We start from the raw sequence: 20,125 nt of genomic DNA, 5'->3' as shown, positions 1-20,125 counted from the left end.
TGTCAACGGTTTAACCTAGAAATATCGTCCGGGTATTGTATTTTTAATATATTTATAGTGATGTTTTCTCAGTTGATGCATGTAATAAAGCATTATAAATGATGGAATTGATCACAATTAACCTTATAAGCGAGGATTGTTATTTCTATGATCAAATACAATTGCAATACAAACAATTAAAATTGGTCAACAAACCAGTTAAAGTAAATCCAAAGAAACGGTTAAAACTTGACGCTGCATTCGCACATTATTTCTTGAAAGAGCTAAGCATAAGTGATTTTTTTAGAAATAGTTTTATAGATTTTTTTCAAAGATGGGACATTTTACCAAAATTTATAGTTTTAAAAACCACTAATTCAAATTTAATAGATTACAGATGGTAATTGAACTATTTAAAAAAAAAAAATTGTTTTACATTTAAATTGTAGGAATGAACGTGTGTATTTTTTAGTCCGAGAAAGATGTGAACTAGATCATGCCCTTAGTTGGTTGTCCACTTTAGGAGGAGCTTTCTCAGCTCTAGGTGATTATTTTCAAGGATGTGCTGAAACGGCAGGAAAAATTTCAGTGCATCAGTTACAGCTGGCAGTCAGATTAGGTGAGTGTCTTGGGGAACTTGGTTAACTGTAGTTCTATGCATGGTATACTTAGGTGATCCAACTATAGCATCAAGATGTCGATTGTATCTAAGCCTTAGTCTCATACAGAAAAAGAAATTTAAAGTAGCAGTCAAAGTAATTAGAACTGAATATCTTGCTGCAAAAAATCAAGTAATCATTGACCAAAGGTTAATAAGGATGTGTCAAGGTATTTGGTCTAAATTACAGTATGAACATGAATTATACAGGATTCGTAATAAAATAAAAAGGTGATTTTAGCTAATCTTTGTTTTATTTTAACTTTTGATGTTATTGATGCCAGCTTGGATGGAGCACTGCAACTGTTGCGATAGTCGCGGGTTTGAATACTGCTGGGGTATGGTATTGGTAAATTTATGTTTGTGATTGTCCTAGACAAGAGTGGAAAATCTGACAAGGAATATGATCCCAGTATATATATATATATATATATATATATATATATATATATATATACCAAACCAAACCAAACCTAATATATATATAAAATATGATATTGATGTTTTTATTTATTTACTTAATCGAAAGTAAATTGTGTATGTGCGAAAATAGGCAGTTTGAAGAGAAAATTCACAAACCACTGATATTGTAAGTATATCTACGTATAACGTAATTCTTTATCAAACATTCGACAATGAGCATGATGACTAATAGCATTTAAAAAACAAAATGTTAAAATAACCATATGTTTGTGATACCAATCTTTTTGTTTTTACATATGGGCTAAGTAGTTGGTGGTGAGGTATTTAGGAAATAATATAAAAACAAAAGTCATGAAGATCATATTTATATTTTTAGGAATTTAATATACACATTCACTTTACAATAACACTAAAAATTTGTGTCTATTACATAATGTCTAAAGTTTAATTTTTCCAAAAATCGTCGTCAAAGACAAAATATAAAACAGCAACAAAGGTAGATTAGTATTCATATATTATTTTCCAAGATTTGCGATAAGATTACATGTTCATATTAAGTCTCGAGAGACGTTTTACAAGATCCGTGCCTGATTTCTATACGAAGCCGCGGATGACGTCCTTCGACATTAGATTTCATTTGTTTAATAGTACTGCTACGACAGATGAACGTCGTCCTGGGCTTCCCAGGCAGAGCCACCTTGCAAAACCGAACCAAACAAATATGTCCATACATGTACAATTATTTGTATACTCGAAAGAATATCCTTACTTGAAAGTTTCAATATATAAGTTGGTGTTTCTTAAACATTATTCGTTTTGCAGTTATATTAATATTTATATATCATATTACAATGAATAACTAGAAAGGAAACCTCTAAATAATGATAAAGTTTTCGTAATATTGTTTCAATGTTTGTTTATTATCAGTTATCTGAAAGCACTCATCCGAAACTAAAAGGGGTGTGTTTGTATGAGTGGGGAGGAAATTGTACAATTCGAAGCAAGAGTAATAGAAAAAAGGAGGGAAACACTTCTCTTAAAAATTTACATTAAATCGGGTCTACCATTACAAAATAACAATATTTAAAAACATTTGTCTACGATATCTACAAGAAACTGCGTTTGGGAAAAGCATTTTCTTTTAATCTCGGTTTTAATTAAAACGAAATACGTCACAGACCGTGAAACAATATCCCGTTCACTGACGGTATTGTCACAGGGTCCGTGGATTTCAAAGAAAAAACTAGATCGACCAAAACAGAAGAAATTTTGACGCAACCGTCAACAACAACGCTGAAGCATAACTCGTGTTATCGGAAAAAACAAATTAAGGAAAAAAGGAACCTCGCTCACAGCGTATGTCTATTGTGTGTGTTTTTTTTTTGGCAGAAAGGTTATTCGTTTGTTTCTGCGATTACAAAATATTAATTAACCCGTTTAATTAACAATAGATAATGAACTGTGACGCGGGAGGTTCGTTTTTTTTGGGTGATCTATTTTAGTTAATGTTAAAGCCATGAATGGGGCTCCGCCAGAAGACCGAAGGGCGATTAGCCGGCTTGCGGCTTGGCGGTCTCTTGGGGGCCCATTTCTTGGTTTGACGGTGACTTCGCCGCTGTGGCCACGGACATGGCGGGCGTGTTTTCAGGCATGAATTTCACTGAAAAGAATCGATTAGTAGAAAGACTGATACTCAACGATCGATTTCGAGATATGTAGTTGCGTTGTAATGTTGTATATGGACTGGATGTCATTGTTAAAATTAAAAATTTCTGGTTGTATTTATAATCACTTGATTTCCTACATTAACTCTGATAAATAAATAAGTATAACAACATCCTTAGTATATAATAACTAATTTACTTCCCACATTTTAACGTGGCATGAAAAAAAGCACTGACATTTATAAGTTTCGTGATGCCGAGAGACTTCAAAATTATTAGGTTATGTCATAAGAAAAGTCATGTTTGACGGATAAAATAATTTAAAACCGCTTAAAGGATACTTTTTATACGGTATTTTGACTATAAAACAAGTATGATTGTCCAAACAATATGATGTAGCGCTGGCAGGATTATTAAAAATTAAGTTCGATTAAACATCATTACATTTAAACATGGAACTGCATTTCTAGGAAAGTATTGTCTAGTTGACATTTATAAATCCCTTTCAAATATTCTTAGCCTGATGGTGCATTAATGTTTTGCGCGTGAATGTTTTCTATAAACGTCGTATACGTTTTATGGCGCCGTACTCTAAAGTCAGCTATTAAGTTTCATTTTTTATTCTATTGCTTTTACGATACGTTGTTAATTGTAGGAAAAGTACAAAAACTTAATGGTAGTATGCATTTTCAAATTTACGTAATAATTTTAGTTAATACACACACACATAGTTAATACAAATTTAAGTTTCGTTTATTTTGACTCTAACAAAAAATACTAATGTAAATAAAATAATTAAACAAAAATAACGTTATAAAATATATTTTATTTTAACATTATAGCAAATCTAATGCATATTTATTGAAGGACTTCAACTACAGTACAATAGTTTGTAGGTTAGAGTTGTTTTATTATATTTATATCCACTTATGAGTTTAAAAGGGATTTTCGTCTATATAAATTGAATTTGGCAATGCGCTCGACAATGTTGATGACGTGCATTGGCTGTTCTCGTGGAAAAACTCTAGTAATACAATATAACAAAAAAGTAGTTTTTGCAGAAAAATCAACGATGAATTGAAAAAGTCTTAAATATCCGTAATAGAATTTAGATTAATGTAATTATTAATAAAAAAAATGTTTTCTGAAGTTGTGAAATTATAACAGAAGCGTTACAAGTGATATTAAATAGACCTTATAGGCAAAAACGATGATAGAAGTTTATTATCAATTTTTAATATGATTGTAATAAGCCAGTAGTTCTAAAATTTGGGAATGTCAATTTGCCACATACCTACACAAGTCCTTAGGTATATATCGCATGGATTATATTATTAAGTTCAAAAGAGAATAAAGATCATTGAAATTTCGGTGTAGCTCTGTCTGTCTTTCTATGTGTAGGGAAATGTATGTAACAAATGTATAGTTTTGATGAATGCAAGCAGAAAAATAGGAATGTGTGGACTGGACCCATCTCGACCTGTCGGTCGTCAAAAATCCAGCTTGATTTCAATGAGTAAATGGGTACAGTGCATGCTGAAATCAGTATAGAAATGGTAAGACAAATGAAAAATTACCTTGGTAATCCGTGGGTGTCCTCGATCAGTCGGTATCTGGGCGATTTTATCAAAATTACCTTCGGACTGTGATGTTTTAAGAACAATAATCCTAATCATTCAATAAGTCATACAATATCTAATATATATATATATATATATATATATATATATATATATATATATATATATATATATATAACGGGTATGATCACGGCTATCGTTGACATGCAAACAGACATGCTTTGTGACATTTGTTTCAGTCTTTATCCCTATTCGTTTGTTTCAATTCCAATGTCGAATCAATTTTTTTGTTTTTGAACAGAATGTGTCATATATTGTAGCATGGATTACTTGATATAGAGTGTTTTGTTTCTTATTTTGCATTAATTAATTATTAAACTGTTTATTGTTTTTAAATTCGTTTTGTTACTAAAAACTTAACATGCTTTTTATGAAAAAAATGGAATTATAATAATTGATTGTATTTTGTTACCCCCAGCTTAAAATTGCTCATTGATATTTTGTTGAGAGTTGTCAAATTGGTTACTGGATGAACAATATTAAGATATATTGTAGGTTTTTTAACCTATAGTGAAACTCCATATATTTCCAATACAATATCTTCAATCAAGGAGAGTTTTACTGATGTTACCCCTTATTTTTTACGGTTTGTTATTAATCTTAATTAGTAATTTGCTTTATTATTAGCTTTTTGTGTTTAATAACTCTAGGGATAACAAAAATCGTATATATTTTTATGTACATATATAGGTTGTTCCGAAAATAATGTCGATATAAATGTTAGATAGTTTAATCGCTTGTTGTATATTGACGGGAAAATAATCCACGTGTTTTAAATAGTATTTTGTTGTTTTCGTAATGAAAAAATTATATAATTTTTCATATAGTTTATTCATAGTTTTTTTTGTGCATACGTCATCAAGATGTTTAATATATTGCTTGCCGCAATTTGTAAATTAGATTAGTTTAATTAATTTAAGAAAATTAATTTTTAGAAATTAGTTTTAGAATCGTCTTTCTCATTTTGTTCTAGTTAAAAAGATACACAGTGCTGTCTAATTAGTTCGAACACGTAAACGAAGGTACGTCCGGTTGTCAGACGTATGCAAAATTCTAGATTGCAATAGTGGTAAGAAGTTATAAGTCTAACTATAAACTATCGTGGTTGTATAATTAAGTGTAGTTTTTAGATCTACTATAATGTTAAAATAAATTATATTTGATAACATTTTTGTTCAATTATTTTATTTAGATTAGAATTTTGTTGACGAATATTTAGATGACGTATGTACAAAATGACGTTGAACAGATTATATATTTTGTTTTAATTTAAATAATCGTAGGAATTTAATTAATAATAAAGGAGTATTTAAAACGAATTAAGAAGCATGTAATATTACACGTAATGAAGATGATTTGACTGTAGTAACTTTAGAAAGTTTGGGTTTTACTGCTACCACCATATGTTTCAGATATTTCTCCATGCCATTGTAAATTAATTATAACGAAGTAGTGGTTCAGTTACCCATGATTGGTTTTTTAGTTACACATCTCTAAAGTCGAAGCAATTTAAAACGAATGAGCAGGACTTTTGTCGCGGGGTCCGCTTGTGATGTCACGTCTATGTAAATAAAACTTTTATGAATTCTAAAGCGTGTAAATAAATTAAGGGATGGAATCCAACAGCTGCATGTATAAATTATTAGGTCTATCTGAGAATCGATCCATTTTATGATATTTCCATAAGAACTGAAATGCTGTTCAGACAGATCACGAGTCCGGAAAATACAGCGGGTGGTGGCACTTTTATATTGAAATGTAAATATGGACATATTTATAATTGTCTATGGATAAGTGCTTTTAATATACTATACTAATAACTGATGTTTTGAGAAAGCTCTGTGCAAAGTGGCTGCCGCACGAGCTCACTTTTGAACAAAATCAACGACGAGTTGATAATTCGGAGTAGTGTTTGAAGGTGATCAAGCGTAATAAACCCGAATTTTTGCGTCGATATGTGACAAAGGATGAAACATGGCTCCATCATTTCACTCCGAAGTCCAATCGACAGTCAACCGAGTGGACTGCACATGATGAACCTGCTCCAAAGCGTGGGAAACCGCAACAGTCCTTGCATCAGACTACCTTGAAAAAGGTAGGACTATTACATAGGAAAGGTCTATTACATAGCGTTATTGGAATGTTTGAAGGACGAAATCGCCGAAAAATGGCCGCATTTGAAGCAAAATAAAGTGCTGCTTCACCAAGACAATGCACCGTGTCACAAGTCAGTGAAAACGATGGCAAAATCCATGAATTGGGCTTGGAATTGCTTACTCATCCGCCGTATTCTCCAGATCTGGCCCCCAGCGACTATTTCCTGTTCTCACATCTCAAAAGAATGCTCGCTAGGAAGAAATTTTCGTCGAATGAAGAAGTGATCGCCGAAACTGAGGCCCATTTTGAAGCAAAGGACAAATCGTACTATTCCTTCGAAGGGAATTATATTGAATAAAAAAAAACGAATTTTGCCAAAAAATTGGTGTTTTACTATGGTAGGCCGGGGACTTTTCAATTGACCTGTTATGCGTCATGCATTTCACAGCCGGACTTTAGGCCAGAACAAAAAAAAAGTAAAAAAGCGGTGAATGCAATAAAACTAACGCCATCTATATGTTAGGCCCGGGAGTTTCCAGCCGATCTGTTAATTCTCTCTCTCTGCTCATATTGATAAACTATTAATACAAATATAAATATAAACTAAATACATTCTTATGTATTTATTGATCCTACTTCATCACACCAAATAGGGTTTTTGTTCAGAGTGGTTAGTTTCTGCATAAAACTCGACATTATTTTCGAACCAAACTCATACTCATGCACGTTACAACAACCTACGTGGAACATTCTTCGACGTCGTTTCGTTTACCGCGAAGAACAATGCTCCTACACTATCGGTGACCTAACTCGAAACAGGTAAATGGAAAGGTGATGCACATCGATGGAGATATAATGACAGGATCGCTACAGACAGAAAGACAGACAGAGAAGCTACACGGTGGCGGATCCAGGACGGGGACGAGGGACGGTACCGCCCGTCAGACGTCCCGGATCCACCCCCGCACGGCGGGAATATATATACACCAAAAGGAAATCAAAGAGACACAGAATAGAAGGAAATTAATGTTACCGATTTGTTGAGTCGGGCGTGCTAATGACAGTTACATGAAGTTCACTGGGGAAAGAATAGTAACACTGATTAGTTTCTCTTTCGATCGATGGTTTCGTGTCGCGTTCAGTACAGAGAGAAAAAAAAAACGGCAGACACGTTTGATTTGCTCGTTTAAAGTTCTGAACGGTATTAATCTACTTACTGATGATGATGATTAAGATCACCAAACCGATTACTCCCATGATGATCATCATCTGAAACAGATAAATCAATATCATTGTCGGTTGCATTGTAATAAAAATAAAATTTGCTCCTTCGCCAAATATGGGCGCATCCACCAAATTTTTTAAAATGATTCAATTTCTCTTTTTTCCCATATATATTTGTGTTCTTTTAAAAAATCTTATAATTTTTCTATTTAGTAAATAACACTAAAATTAATTGACATGTTAGTTTCAGTGGTATAATCATAACATTAGCTTCTTCATCAAATTTTTAAAAATAGTTCAATTTCCCTTTTTTCTCATACATTTTGTATTTCTTATATTATTTTAAATATCACTAAAATTAATTAAGATTACAGTGGCATAATCATAACATTGGCTCCTTCACCATTTTTTTTAACAGTCCAATTTAATTTTTTTGTGTTTATTTAGAAAAAATATAAAATTTATTTACTAGTTATTTAATATAACTAAAATTATACTGATACCTGGTCGAATAAAATGTCTTCTTAATTTAATTATATACTATTAGCTCCTCCGCCAAATTCAAAAAATATATTTATTAAAAATACCATTATTGTTACATTCAAATATAATTTTTTTTGTTTTTGAATTTACTAGTTAATTTTTTTGTTTACTTGTCTAAGTATATAAAAAAGCCTGCTTTGATAGACCGTATTTCAATAACATCAAATTATAAAGAAAGAAATGCGCACTAACTGAGAAATGTTACTAATGCTCGCCGATACGTGTTTTACTAAAGTTTACTTAAACTTCAATAGAAGTATTGAGCCCTTTTTTTCTTAATGTATATTTTCATTAGTTCTCACTTGCAAAATCTATTTTATGCCGAAAGAAATTAAATTTAAAACATATTCTCCTTCACCATATCTTAAAAATAATGTTTTTCTTCTTTTCTTTAAATTATTGGATCGAAAACAAAAAAAATGTGTATTTTAATTTTTCTTACTTTTGTAGGTTTCTTTTGGTTTAATAAAATCTCTTTCAGGTCGAAAAAGGGACATAATTAAAAAAATAATACTGGCTCATCCCCCAAAATGTTTAAAAAATCATTATAGTGATATAACTTTAGTAAATTATTGATTAACAAACAATATTCTAGTAAAATCACATTATTTATCAGTTTTCTTTAGATAAATATGATATAATAAGAAATAAAGGTATAATGAGAAATATTACTAATGTTTGTATGTTTGTTCCTTCTTTTATTTTAATTGTATGTATTTAAGAAAAATATATTTTTAAATATTTAGGATTCATAGGTCATTGAATTAATAACCTCTTTTTCAGATTGCAAGAGGGGCATATATAAAAATATAATACGTGCTCCTCCACCAAAATGTTTAAAAAAATCATAATATTGTTACAACTAATAAATTAATGAAAACACACAAGATTTTGATTAACTACGTAACCAAATCAAGTTTAATTAAATGTTCGGTGAAAAACATTGTGTGACATAATTCTCATTAGTTTACAGAATTGGGTTTAATTTCTAACCTACCGAAACCTAAGTTTGTCCGATATAGAGCTCGAAAACATCAAGGCAACTGGATATTTAACGGGCCACCGATCAATAGAAGTCATACAAATGCTTTGTTTTGTGTTTTTCGTTGTTTTTCGCAATTATTACCGTTTGTAATAATAACATCACATGCCCTATGACGTGTTGAATATTTTTAGTTATTTAACGTTCTGGAAATAGCCGGGAAGCCGGACAAGATATAAACAAATGTGATAATAGATTACCTTTAAGTTTTGTAGCCAGAATTTTCGTTTAAGTTTGCCGGCTTGTTGCTCAAACTGGGAAGCTCCTTGCTGTAATGCATCTGAAAATGGTGTATTGGTTTAATAAATTTGTTATAACTATTCGAAATCACTACTATAAATGGTCAAAATATTGATTTATTACAGATTTAGAGGGCCTTTAATTTTTTTTTCTTCTTCCATGATGGCCAGCTAGAACCAAATGGCCTTTTGCTGATGTCACTTCGGGTTCGGGATAATGAGCGGGTTTTGCGGGCGACGGAGATCCTGGGCTATGACTTGAATTGTCGTAGTTGGTTTACTACCGAGGTTTGTGGATGGGTGGGGATTTAATCAAGGTGTTGTCGTGTTCTAAGGCGGCTAAAGAGAACCTTACACTGAGCATATCGCGAAATTCTTCACAAACGGGATGCCTGATTAGAGCTGAGTGTTGGCATTCTTCATAAACCATGGGGCATTGAGTAACGCGCGGACTTTTTTTGGATTGGTACACTTGGAGTAGTTCAAGTTGTCTCTCAGAGACATACCTGTGCTACGTAGAGGCAGACTGGACGGACTAGCATTTTGTACATTACTTTTTCTGCCGAGGAGTGAAAATAGAAGGCTGTACACGCCATCGCCTTTGCAAATAGCGTGCTGTGTTCGAGCTGACCATTGGAATCTACGGTCGAACTGTTGACCGGGGTATGAAACTTTCTAGAGCCAGGGGATGGGGACTTTATCAATTTGGAGGCGATATCTGCAGCCGCATCAACCATATGTAGGTTGAAGAGAGCTGGAATTAGTGGAGCACCTTGCGGGACCCCTGCGGAAATCTCTTTACGAGAGGAGATTGCGTCGCCGATCCTCACTTGAAAGGACCTACCGTCCAAGTATGAATCTATCAGAGAGATTAGGACACTTGGAGACATCTAAAAAGATTGATTCAGTTTTTCGACCTTCTCTTAATGCCTGGTGGATTGTTACTGTGACGCGGGCAGCTTGATATAAGCTTGAATGTTCGGGATTATGTGATTATGCATCTGTGAAGTTGTTTAAAGCGTTGATTTTCCTGGGACAGTGTCCGGAAACTTGGTATCAAGCCAAGTTTTTGCTTCAACTGTATATTTTCCCTTCAAAAAGCAATATTTTATCAACACGCAAAATTTTTTTCTCCATTTCTTTCACAATAACAAAAGTTGTTTCACTAAAAATGCTATAATTCACAAACTAATGATCCGACAGTTGTCAAACTGAGGGTTAGGGCTAACTAAAAAACATATGGATTTAATTATAGTAGCGCCATCCATATGTCAGGCCGGGGACTTTTCAATTGACCTGTTATCTATATATAACAATACATTTATCATAAAAACGAAAATAATGTTCATCCAACAATAGTAATATGGAAAACAATCCTTGGAAGTAGCAGAAGAGCATTTGTATTGAGATGATATCAAAAACCGTCTGGTTTTTCCTCATCAATCAACGCTAATGGTCTTGATCTGAATAATATATAACCCTAACGATACATAATGATTGTTTCGAGAGTCAGTCCATCGTACAATGCCATCAACATAAAACAAACAGCGCCAAATGCCAAAAAAATCACGTAATGAATTTTTGATGGAGACGGAAGAAGCGCGGAGAGACGTTTTGACATAAAAGCGGTTGAGTAATCGAAATTGCTTGTTCAAAAATATGGAACATGCCGTGGACTACTACTTATTTCTGCAAAAGTATTTCTGGACTTCTAAGAAGTTCGAAGTTTGGATTTGTGAAATTAAAATGCTTTCTTAATTATATTCATTGGTCAATATTGATATTAATTCTTTGTCAACAAATTATGTTTTTAAAAATGTAATATAATTTGTTTCTTTATTACAAATACATCTCAGCAATAAAAAAAGCTAAAGCATGAAGTGTACTGGGGCCAATGTTTTATCTACTCTACACTTGTGATATACCACAAATGGAGAATATTACGATGGCTACATTTGCTGATGATACTGCGATTATAGCTGTTGGAGACGATAGTGAAGAAGCCTCACGAAAATCACAACAATTACAATAAGTAATTACAATATAAATAATTGGACACAAGCTTGGAAAATAAAAATTAATGAAAGTAAATCTGTGCATGTGCAGTTTACCTATAAACAGACAGTACAAGCACCAATAACATTAAATAACACTATCATTCCATATAGCAATAACGCTAAATATCTCGGAATGAATTTTGATGCAAAACTTCGCTGGAAGGAACATATAAAGAAAAAAGGAAAAGAAATGGAATTGAAATATAGGAAAATGTATTGGCTAATTGGAAGAAAATCACAATTATCAGTACATAATAAATTGCTATTATATAAGCAAACACTGAAACATATTTGGACATACGGAGTTCAATTATGGGGATGTTCTGCAAAGAGTAACATAAAAAAATACAAATTTTTCAAACAAAATCCCAGGAGGTATTGTAGGCGCACCCAAATACTATAGGACTGATTATCTACATCGAGACCTTCAGATACCCACAGTCAGTCAAGAAATCAAGAGAATTACAAGGGGGCATGACGAAAGACTCCTTTCTCATAAGAATATTGAAGTATTGCAACTTTTACAGATACCACCAGAACAGGATACAAACTCAAAAGAATCAAACCATCTGATCTTGTGTAGTGAGGTGCATATATTAAAAAAATACAGCAGTGACATGTATAAACATTATTTCACCAGAGACTGAGATAGGGCCGATGGATCCTCCTAGTTATATACTTAGATTAAAGTTATAATAAAGACAAATTGTGGGTTAGTCGGAAACGACTAGTAACAATGTAATAATTAAATAATAAAAAAATACATCGATAAATCAACAGATATTTAGAAATTGTGATACTTTTTCCTATATCAATTACATCAACAGTGTTAGTCTTTATTTCTTGATTTCTATTTATTTCGTATTTATTTATTGTTATTCGTTATTTATTTTTAATTTCGTATTTCTACTTCTTTTTAACATCCGTTACCGTAATAACTGAAGTAGGTCTGGATGCTTGAGAAGTTCGAAGTTTGGATTTGTAATATTAAAATGTTGGATTGCTTCATACACTGTTGGGTTATATAAGTTTGAAATGGTGTAAATATAATCCACGAAGAGGTTTAATGGAACTTTCAGAAATTGCTTTAAAAAGGATGCAATTTTTAAAAGCATATAATAACATTAAGCAAGACATATTTTTTCAATTTATGTATTTGGATTAAGTCTTGTTAGTTAACATTTATTAATAATTTATTGCAGATATATTGTTCTTCATACCGGAAACAGGAATGGCTTTATATCTGACGCAGAGTTAGTGTTTTCATCTAAGTCCAAGTGTGACTACCATGGAGAAATGAATCATGACATTTTTTTTGTTGGTTAGGAAATTATCTTTTAAAGAACTTGGAGGAACCACCAGTTATTGTTATGGACAATGCACCAAACCATAGTACACGGCAATTAAGGAATGGCTTGCAGTACAAATGAAATACTTAGATAGATTGGAAGTTAACAGCTTAGTTATTCACTTGAATAAGCAATTCTGAAAATGTGAGAATGTGGGATTGCGATTCATTTATGACAATTAAATAGTATTATAAAGTGTGAAAGATTTATCTATATAAATATGTGTGTAATTGTTCAGAATATATACAAACATTTCATTAAAATGTACGAGGAGAGAATGGACACTAACTGTTGTGCAGATATTAGAAATACATATATGCAAACACAATTATCATGAAAAATGTACACAGGTAGAAACAGAAGCGACTAAGGAGAAATACAGTGATATCAGAATGATTTGACAAGAAAAAACAGCGAAGGAACAAAACTAAACATAAAAAGAAATGTTCTCTAATGAAAATAAAATACATTAATTAGATATACAATTATTAATTAGGATTAAGCCTCCAGGGGATACCATAGATGGTTTAGAAAACAGTTCAGTGTAAATCGAATAAAATAACTCTAACCTACAAACTGTTGTGATGTTGACATTAGATGTATTATAATGTTAAAATAAATTATGTTTTATAACATTTTTGTTTCAGTATTTTACTGTTGTTACAAATCGAAGCTAAAATAAACGAAAATGAAACGTTAAACGCAATAAGATTGCACCGTTCTTCACTGCTACTTTGGATCGATTAATAAAATAATACTCCTACATGGTGGCCGGTCATAATACATCCAACTATGATACACCTTTCTTACCTGCTCGATCGTCCAACTCGGATAGTTTCTGATCCCTCTCCAGCACCTTCTCGACGTTCGTCTTCATGATGTCGACCACCTCGTCGACTTGCGCCTGCGTCTGTTGAAGACGTTTCTGCGCGGCGATCTGCTGAGGCGTCCTGGGGCCACCCACGATACCATCGTTGTCGCCTCCCGATCCTGGTGCTAATGAATCGCCCGCCGACCTTCAGACAGAAACGAAACATATCGATTAGAATCGTCGCCGATTTGTCCGAAACAAACGCGCGTCGAGTCACAATAGAAGGAAGCTGTGGTTCGTTCACGGTCTGCTAGATTCGGCGACAGGGGTTTTATTGTTTTTACCGTATAAGCAAAAGTGTGGCTTTTTGGATGTAAATGTTATTGCATTTCGGTAAACGTATATAGTTACATAATATATATATATACATATATATATATATATATATATATATGTTATGTAAGCAAAATTATTCAAAATAACAGGTCAATTGAAAAGTCCCCGGCCTACCATAGTAAAACACATTTTTATTGGCAAAATTACTTTTTTTTATTCCAGATAATTCCCTTCAAGGGCTATACGCTAATTATAGCGTCCCTCCAACTTTTCGATACCATTTTTGTAGTACGATTTGCCCTTCAAAATAGGCTTCAGTTTCGGCGATCACCCCTTCATCCGACGAAAATTTCTTCCCAGCGAGCATTCTTTTGAGATCTGAGAACAGGAAATAATCGCTGGGGGTCAGGTCTGGAGAATACGGTGGATGAGGAAGCAATTTGAAGCCCAATTCATAGATTTTTGGCACGGTGCATTGTCTTCAAGCATTGCTCCGAATCATCAACTCGTCGTTGTTTTTGGTCAAAAGTGACCTCGCGCCTCACCCAGCTTGCACAGAGCTTTCTCATATTCAAATATGCGTGAATGATATGAAATACACTTTCAGTTGATTAGAGTGTAGTATATTTGTAGAATGTTTTCGTCGGTAACAACCTCTTTTGTGCGTCCATTGCCTTTGGTGCTCATTTCACCACGTCTAAACTTAGAATACCAATCCTTGACGATTGATTTTCGTGGGGCAGTTTCCAGAGACTCGGCATCAAGGTTTTGCTTCAAGTGTATTCTTTTCCTTCAAAAAGAAATATTTTATCAACACGCAAAATTCCTTTTTATCCATTTTTTCACAATAACAAAAGTTGCTTCACTCAAAATGTTATAATTCACAAACTAATGACCGGACAGCTGTCAAATTTATACACGCATCTTTTGAGGGTTAGGGCTAACTAAAAATATATGGATTTAATTCTAGTAGCGCCATCTGTGTGTCAGGCCGGGAACTTTAATTAACCTGTTAATATACAAAATGAGCAAATTGCTACAGCGGAAATACTTCCCATCCTGCTGGAATCATATCTTTTCCAAAAAAAAAATATCGTATGAAGTCTCGTATTAAGCGGCATTCTTAACACTTTGGTCTATTTCGGCTGGAGTTCCATAGGGTAGGGTTTTGGGACTACTCCTATATATCTATACTACTGATATCCTAACAATAAAAGAAACAGCACTTTGGACATTAGCCGACGACACAGTTATCATGGCAAAAGATGTATCTCTGTCTAAGGCTGTAGAAAAAGTACATCTACAAATGGACTAGTAACTAGAAGCCTCAAGCAGAATCAGCCAAATACTTCGGAATAAATGTCGATGGTAAGTTAAGATGGAAACATCATGTTAGGCAAAAAGCAGAGCAGATTAGAGTTAAAATAAAACAACTATACTGGTTAGTCGGAAGATAATCTCAACGTGATCTAGAATCAAAGAGGTTGTTTTATCAGTCAAATCATAAAGCGACTTCATGGGGTGCACTAAGACGTCAAACCAACTAGTAATCCAACGCACCCATAACAAAATTCTACGATTAATTACCAATGTTTATCGTTACGTAACCAACGAAGAGCTGCACGATTACACGTACAAAAAGCAGCGGCTACCGATAGACAATAATACCTTGGATAAATACATTGTCCCGTTTTGCAACAATAAAGCTTTAAGTGCTTTAATTAAGATTCTAAAGTCCTTTAAAACTAATTTACAGGTCTATGTATCTTCTCATTTTCAATAACACTCTATTCTTCGGTGTTCATGTAAATTACTGCCAGACTGTCTTCTCATTGTGTCTCCATCGGGTTCTTGGTGGTGGTGGACAAGGCTGGTCCAAGAAACACTTTTCTGCACCCCGCTGAGAATATCAGGGTGGAACTTCACACGCTGATAAAATATGTGCATTTCGGACTCTTAAGGAATTCCCAAAATTTCCACTATTTCGGGTCTTCTTGATATATTTATGGTTGGCGCCATAAAGAGTCCTCCACCAGGTCTAACATCCGACACGTTTCGTTTAGCCTTGGTACTTAAACCTTCGTTATCCTAAACACTTGACAACGAGCCGATGGGAATCATCCTTGTTGAACACGTCTGTTCTGTTTCCTTGGTATCTTTGTACTTGTCTATATTTACCAGGCGTTCAATATACTGCGAACGTTATGTTTTTTATCAGGTCATAATTCCTTTTCAATCATATATATTAAAAACTTCAGTTAAAAGGTCTAATAAATCCTAACCCTCTAACAAGGACCGAAAGAATTCTACAACTAGCGTAACTTACATTTTACATGGCTGTCCCAACCATTCATAATAAATTGGCGTCGCAACAATTATAATAAAAAATATAATTTCTGTTATTTTCTTAATATTAGCATCGTTTTGCAACACAAAGTAAAGTCACTCCACAGTTAAGAAGATAGTAACTTCCTCTGAAATTCTGAACTAAATGATAATGTCATTTTGATAGTGTTTTACGCAGGAAACAAAAATTACGAATAAAAATTTGTAAATAACAATAAATTGTCATTACAACTATACTAAAGAAATAACCTCGCCCTCCATATTTTTAATATTAATATTACATAATAAAATTAATCAGTTCAAATAAACGATTTTCTTGTAATTTTTTCTAGTAATGGACGTGACATGACTTTTTTTGTAAATTTCAAGAACACTGTTGATTTAAAATAATTCAATAACTTTACTACACGGAAAAAAATACCACGCCCTTTATCGTTCCAATTATTATATAATAAAATAAATCAAAATCATAGAATAAAAGCATTTAGAAGTGAAAGTTATATGGAAAAATCGGGTCCCACGTTTAAGCTTTTCGGAATGCCCGTTACGCGGCCAAATGTAAATGAAAAATGCAACAGCGATATGCGTTTTTCTCTCTCGTTCGGCTTCGGTATTATTAATTCTAACCTAAACAATTAACGGTCATTTTAGGTTATATAATTTGTGTTGTTTAGTTACGACAAATTTTTCGGTATGTGTTTCTATATATATTTGACAATTACTTTAATTTATTAGTGTAATAAAAAGAAAACCGTAAGGGGATCTCTTATGATCTCCTATGTAGGTCCAGGAAAGTTTGTAATCATTTTAAAGATGGAGACTATAGACCAAAATGTGGAAAGCCATGGCTGAAACAAGATGTAATTCCTACTTATAATTTAAATAGTAAGTATTCTGTTAAATAATAAGCAATATTTATTGAGATTCTTTAGCTTTACTACAAGACAAGGAACATATGCCCCCAATGGCAATATTAAATCACATACATTTTTTGAGGCTAGTAGATATATAGGAGATTCTTCTATCCCAACAAGACCCAGAGGTAAGTATATAATAGATATAGGTATGTAATAGAGAATGGAAGTTCTAACTTGAAATTTATATGTTCATTTACAGATAACTCAGCCTGTCCCATCAGCTTGGTTTTAGGTTGGGTGAAAAATTAATGGCTGTATCTTTATTAAAATGCAGTAGCACAGGATATAAAGTGTTATCGAAGATATTCTGCTTGCATTCTAGAAAAACATTAATGCAGATACTGAATAAGGTTCCCTTTTGCTTCTTGAATAGTAACCTCTAATTTTGGTCGTTAGTTCAAAAACTTGATTGTATAGACCAAGCTGCAGTTGTCATGTAGGTTGTTAATTTAGTTGATTTAAAAAAAATACAACAGAACCATTAATAGTTATATCATCTTATTTTAATGTTTGTTTTAAATATTATAGAGAAGATAATATCAGTGGATTACGTGTTTTGGGTAGTGGAGATATCTCTGTGATTACATCAATGTCTTTATGGTCAAGGAAAATGAATGTAATTGTAATATATCAATAAAATATATTTAAATAACGTAATTAATTGTCATACGGCGCATGCGTAAGCGCCCTCACACGGGGATTCCGAGCCTAACTTAGAGCCAATTTTAACATAAGAGATGCGCTTCTAAGTTTCTTTATTCTATGATCAAAATTCTGAATGGCATTGCCAACTTGACAGTTTTTTCAAATTATATCCTAAAATTTAATTCCAAATCTTTCGATACTTTCAAATTCAACATAATTTATCTCAAGCTAATATAATTATGCGTAATAGCTATAAAGAAAATGATCCACATCACCCTTTATTTCTCTAATATATTAATATCGCACAATAAAATAATTTCAATCCAACAGTACGAATACTTTGACACAATTTCGACTCTAAATGACGTTGTCACTCTGACAGTTTTATCAAATTATAACCTAAAAATAAATTTAAAAGCTTTGGATAATTTTATAGGTATATATTTTAAACCGTTACATTACAACTATACAAAGGTACTACCACACCCTTTACTTCTCAAACATTAATATTGTATAACAAAATAAATCAAAAACGGAATATTATGTTTTTGTAAAAATGCGCTTTTTCGTTACGAAATGACGTTGTAAAGTTGACATTTTCGTCAGATTAGAGCAATAAATAATATTGATTAACCAGATACAGATTTGGAATTAAAAACGGTGGTTGATTTAGTTTATTGTTTGCGATAAGTATTACGACAAAGATTGGAAAATTCGATGGTTTTAAAATAGCTATCGCGGATAATTTACCCTTGACTCTGGGGACTTATAATAATGAGTACAATAATAAATTTAACGTAAAAACAGAGTGAGCTATGAAAATCATTCAAAACCACACCCTCGTGATATATCGGAAGTATACGCGAGATTCAAACAATCGCCAACTATGATTTTTGACGTTCTGACACTGCTTTAATAGGTTCTATTACTAGAGTTATAAAAAATATGCATAACTTTTTAAAGGCAAGTATGTTGACTTGTTATGATTTTTTTACGTTAAACATTTATGACGGTGAGAATTTCGAGATAAACAAATATATACGCGTGCTGGTTACCGAAATCCACAGTTTAAGTTGGGTACAAATTAATTCTTACCTGGTTCTCGTTAACGTTCATTAAATTGAAAAATATTGTAAAATAACCGGAAATGCGCAGTCGCAATGTCAGGGAAACATTTCCAAATCAATTTTTTACGAGTACAAATCAATCGAACAATAAATAACTTTATAACAATAATAAAATGTTAGCGACGATTCATCTGAAAAAGGCACGGGAGCTGCTTTTATCCGATAACAATACAACATGACAATAAACCAAAAGAGTTGGTGCTTTTTTCTTAATTTAACGATTTTTATAGTAAAACTGTTAGTTTATTATTAACGAAATTAATATAATGGGTATAACTACGCATAGTAACCGGACAATTTTATTGGATTCTTTTAAAAATATATAAAATCGATTGTGATTACTCCCACACAGATTGATTAAACAATAATTAACTGTTTAAAAAAACCTCCGGGCTTCTAGCAATCGTCGGAATAATATCGGTAAGAAATCAAACCGGCGAGTGGACGGGAAATAAAAAACAAATGAACGATATCCGCACCCTATCACCCTGAGACTTTTCACCCCCGCGATTTTGGGCCGAGACGATAAAAACACAAGCAATAATCTCATTAGCAACACTAAATGATCTAAAACTGGGCACATAAACTAGGAACTACTCACATAGCGTAATTCTGTGGACAGAGAATTGAAGTTTCTAAGTGAAAAACAGTCAAAAGGGAACACTGGAGCTTTTTGGGAAAACAGTGATGTACGATGTAGGATATCGACGCGGGTGACGTCACGATGGCGCTTCGCGCCGCCGCTATGATGGGTGATCGCGCACGGGATAGGTCAGTTTCCATTAATAAATGGAGATACAGCGGGAATTCAAATGCGACATTGTTATCTCGCGCAAAAGGTTATCTGACAAAGGGAAAAATAAAAAACGGCAAATATAAATCCATCATATCATATAACGTATAAGAATGAAGATAATTTCAGATCTTCTGTAAATACAATTCCTCAAAGTTTCAAAAGTATTCGGCAGATGGCAGTGACATTATTCTCCTTCCTAACGAAATACCCACAACCTCTATTTTTCTAATAT

At 33.0% G+C, this 20,125-nt stretch overlaps 2 protein-coding genes across 3 annotated transcripts; one reads left to right on the top strand and one right to left on the bottom strand.

Annotated features, from left to right (window-relative positions):
* Positions 1-7: 7 nt before the first annotated feature.
* Positions 8-882, top strand: LOC143192403 (uncharacterized protein F58A4.6). Its single transcript, XM_076397755.1, has 3 exons — positions 8-379; positions 429-598; positions 652-882. Exons 1-3 carry the CDS (start codon positions 99-101, stop codon positions 870-872), a joined length of 672 nt encoding a protein of 223 aa, XP_076253870.1. The 5' UTR covers positions 8-98; the 3' UTR covers positions 873-882.
* Positions 883-1,412: 530 nt separating this feature from the next.
* On the bottom strand, positions 1,413-19,863 carry nSyb (neuronal Synaptobrevin). Of its 2 annotated transcripts, XM_076397774.1 has the most exons (6): positions 19,699-19,833; positions 13,726-13,931; positions 9,471-9,550; positions 7,679-7,730; positions 7,495-7,539; positions 2,497-2,720 (listed from the first exon to the last, which is right to left on the bottom strand). In XM_076397774.1, coding segments are annotated over exons 1-5 (354 nt in total). In that variant the 5' UTR covers positions 19,701-19,833; the 3' UTR covers positions 2,497-2,720; positions 7,495-7,525. The 2 variants fall into 2 exon arrangements, with proteins under 2 accessions (XP_076253890.1, XP_076253889.1); XM_076397775.1 differs by lacking the exon at positions 7,495-7,539 and having other exon boundaries at positions 1,413-2,720; positions 19,699-19,863.
* Positions 19,864-20,125: the final 262 nt, after the last annotated feature.

The sequence above is a fragment of the Rhynchophorus ferrugineus genome, unplaced genomic scaffold (genome assembly GCF_030347505.1).
Source record: "Rhynchophorus ferrugineus isolate W39M unplaced genomic scaffold, kcgeb_rfMv2 rfM3, whole genome shotgun sequence".
NCBI lineage: Eukaryota > Metazoa > Arthropoda > Insecta > Coleoptera > Curculionidae > Rhynchophorus > Rhynchophorus ferrugineus.
Note: the sequence above shows the minus strand (reverse complement) of the source record. Positions and strands in the feature narration are given on the sequence as shown.

Bases quoted from the DNA above. Each gene is read 5' to 3' on its own strand.
- LOC143192403 (XM_076397755.1), top strand. From the start codon at position 99: ATGATGGAATTGATCACAATTAACCTTATAAGCGAGGATTGTTATTTC. The intron at 380-428 runs GTAATTGAACTA...TTTAAATTGTAG, and splicing joins AATTTAATAGATTACAGATG to GAATGAACGTGTGTATTTTT. The intron at 599-651 runs GTGAGTGTCTTG...TGGTATACTTAG, and splicing joins ACAGCTGGCAGTCAGATTAG to GTGATCCAACTATAGCATCA.
- nSyb (XM_076397775.1), bottom strand. The intron at 7,731-9,470 runs GTAATCTATTAT...TATCTGTTTCAG, and splicing joins TCTGGCTACAAAACTTAAAG to ATGATGATCATCATGGGAGT. The intron at 2,721-7,678 runs GTAAGTAGATTA...GATTCTTTTCAG, and splicing joins GATCTTAATCATCATCATCA to TGAAATTCATGCCTGAAAAC.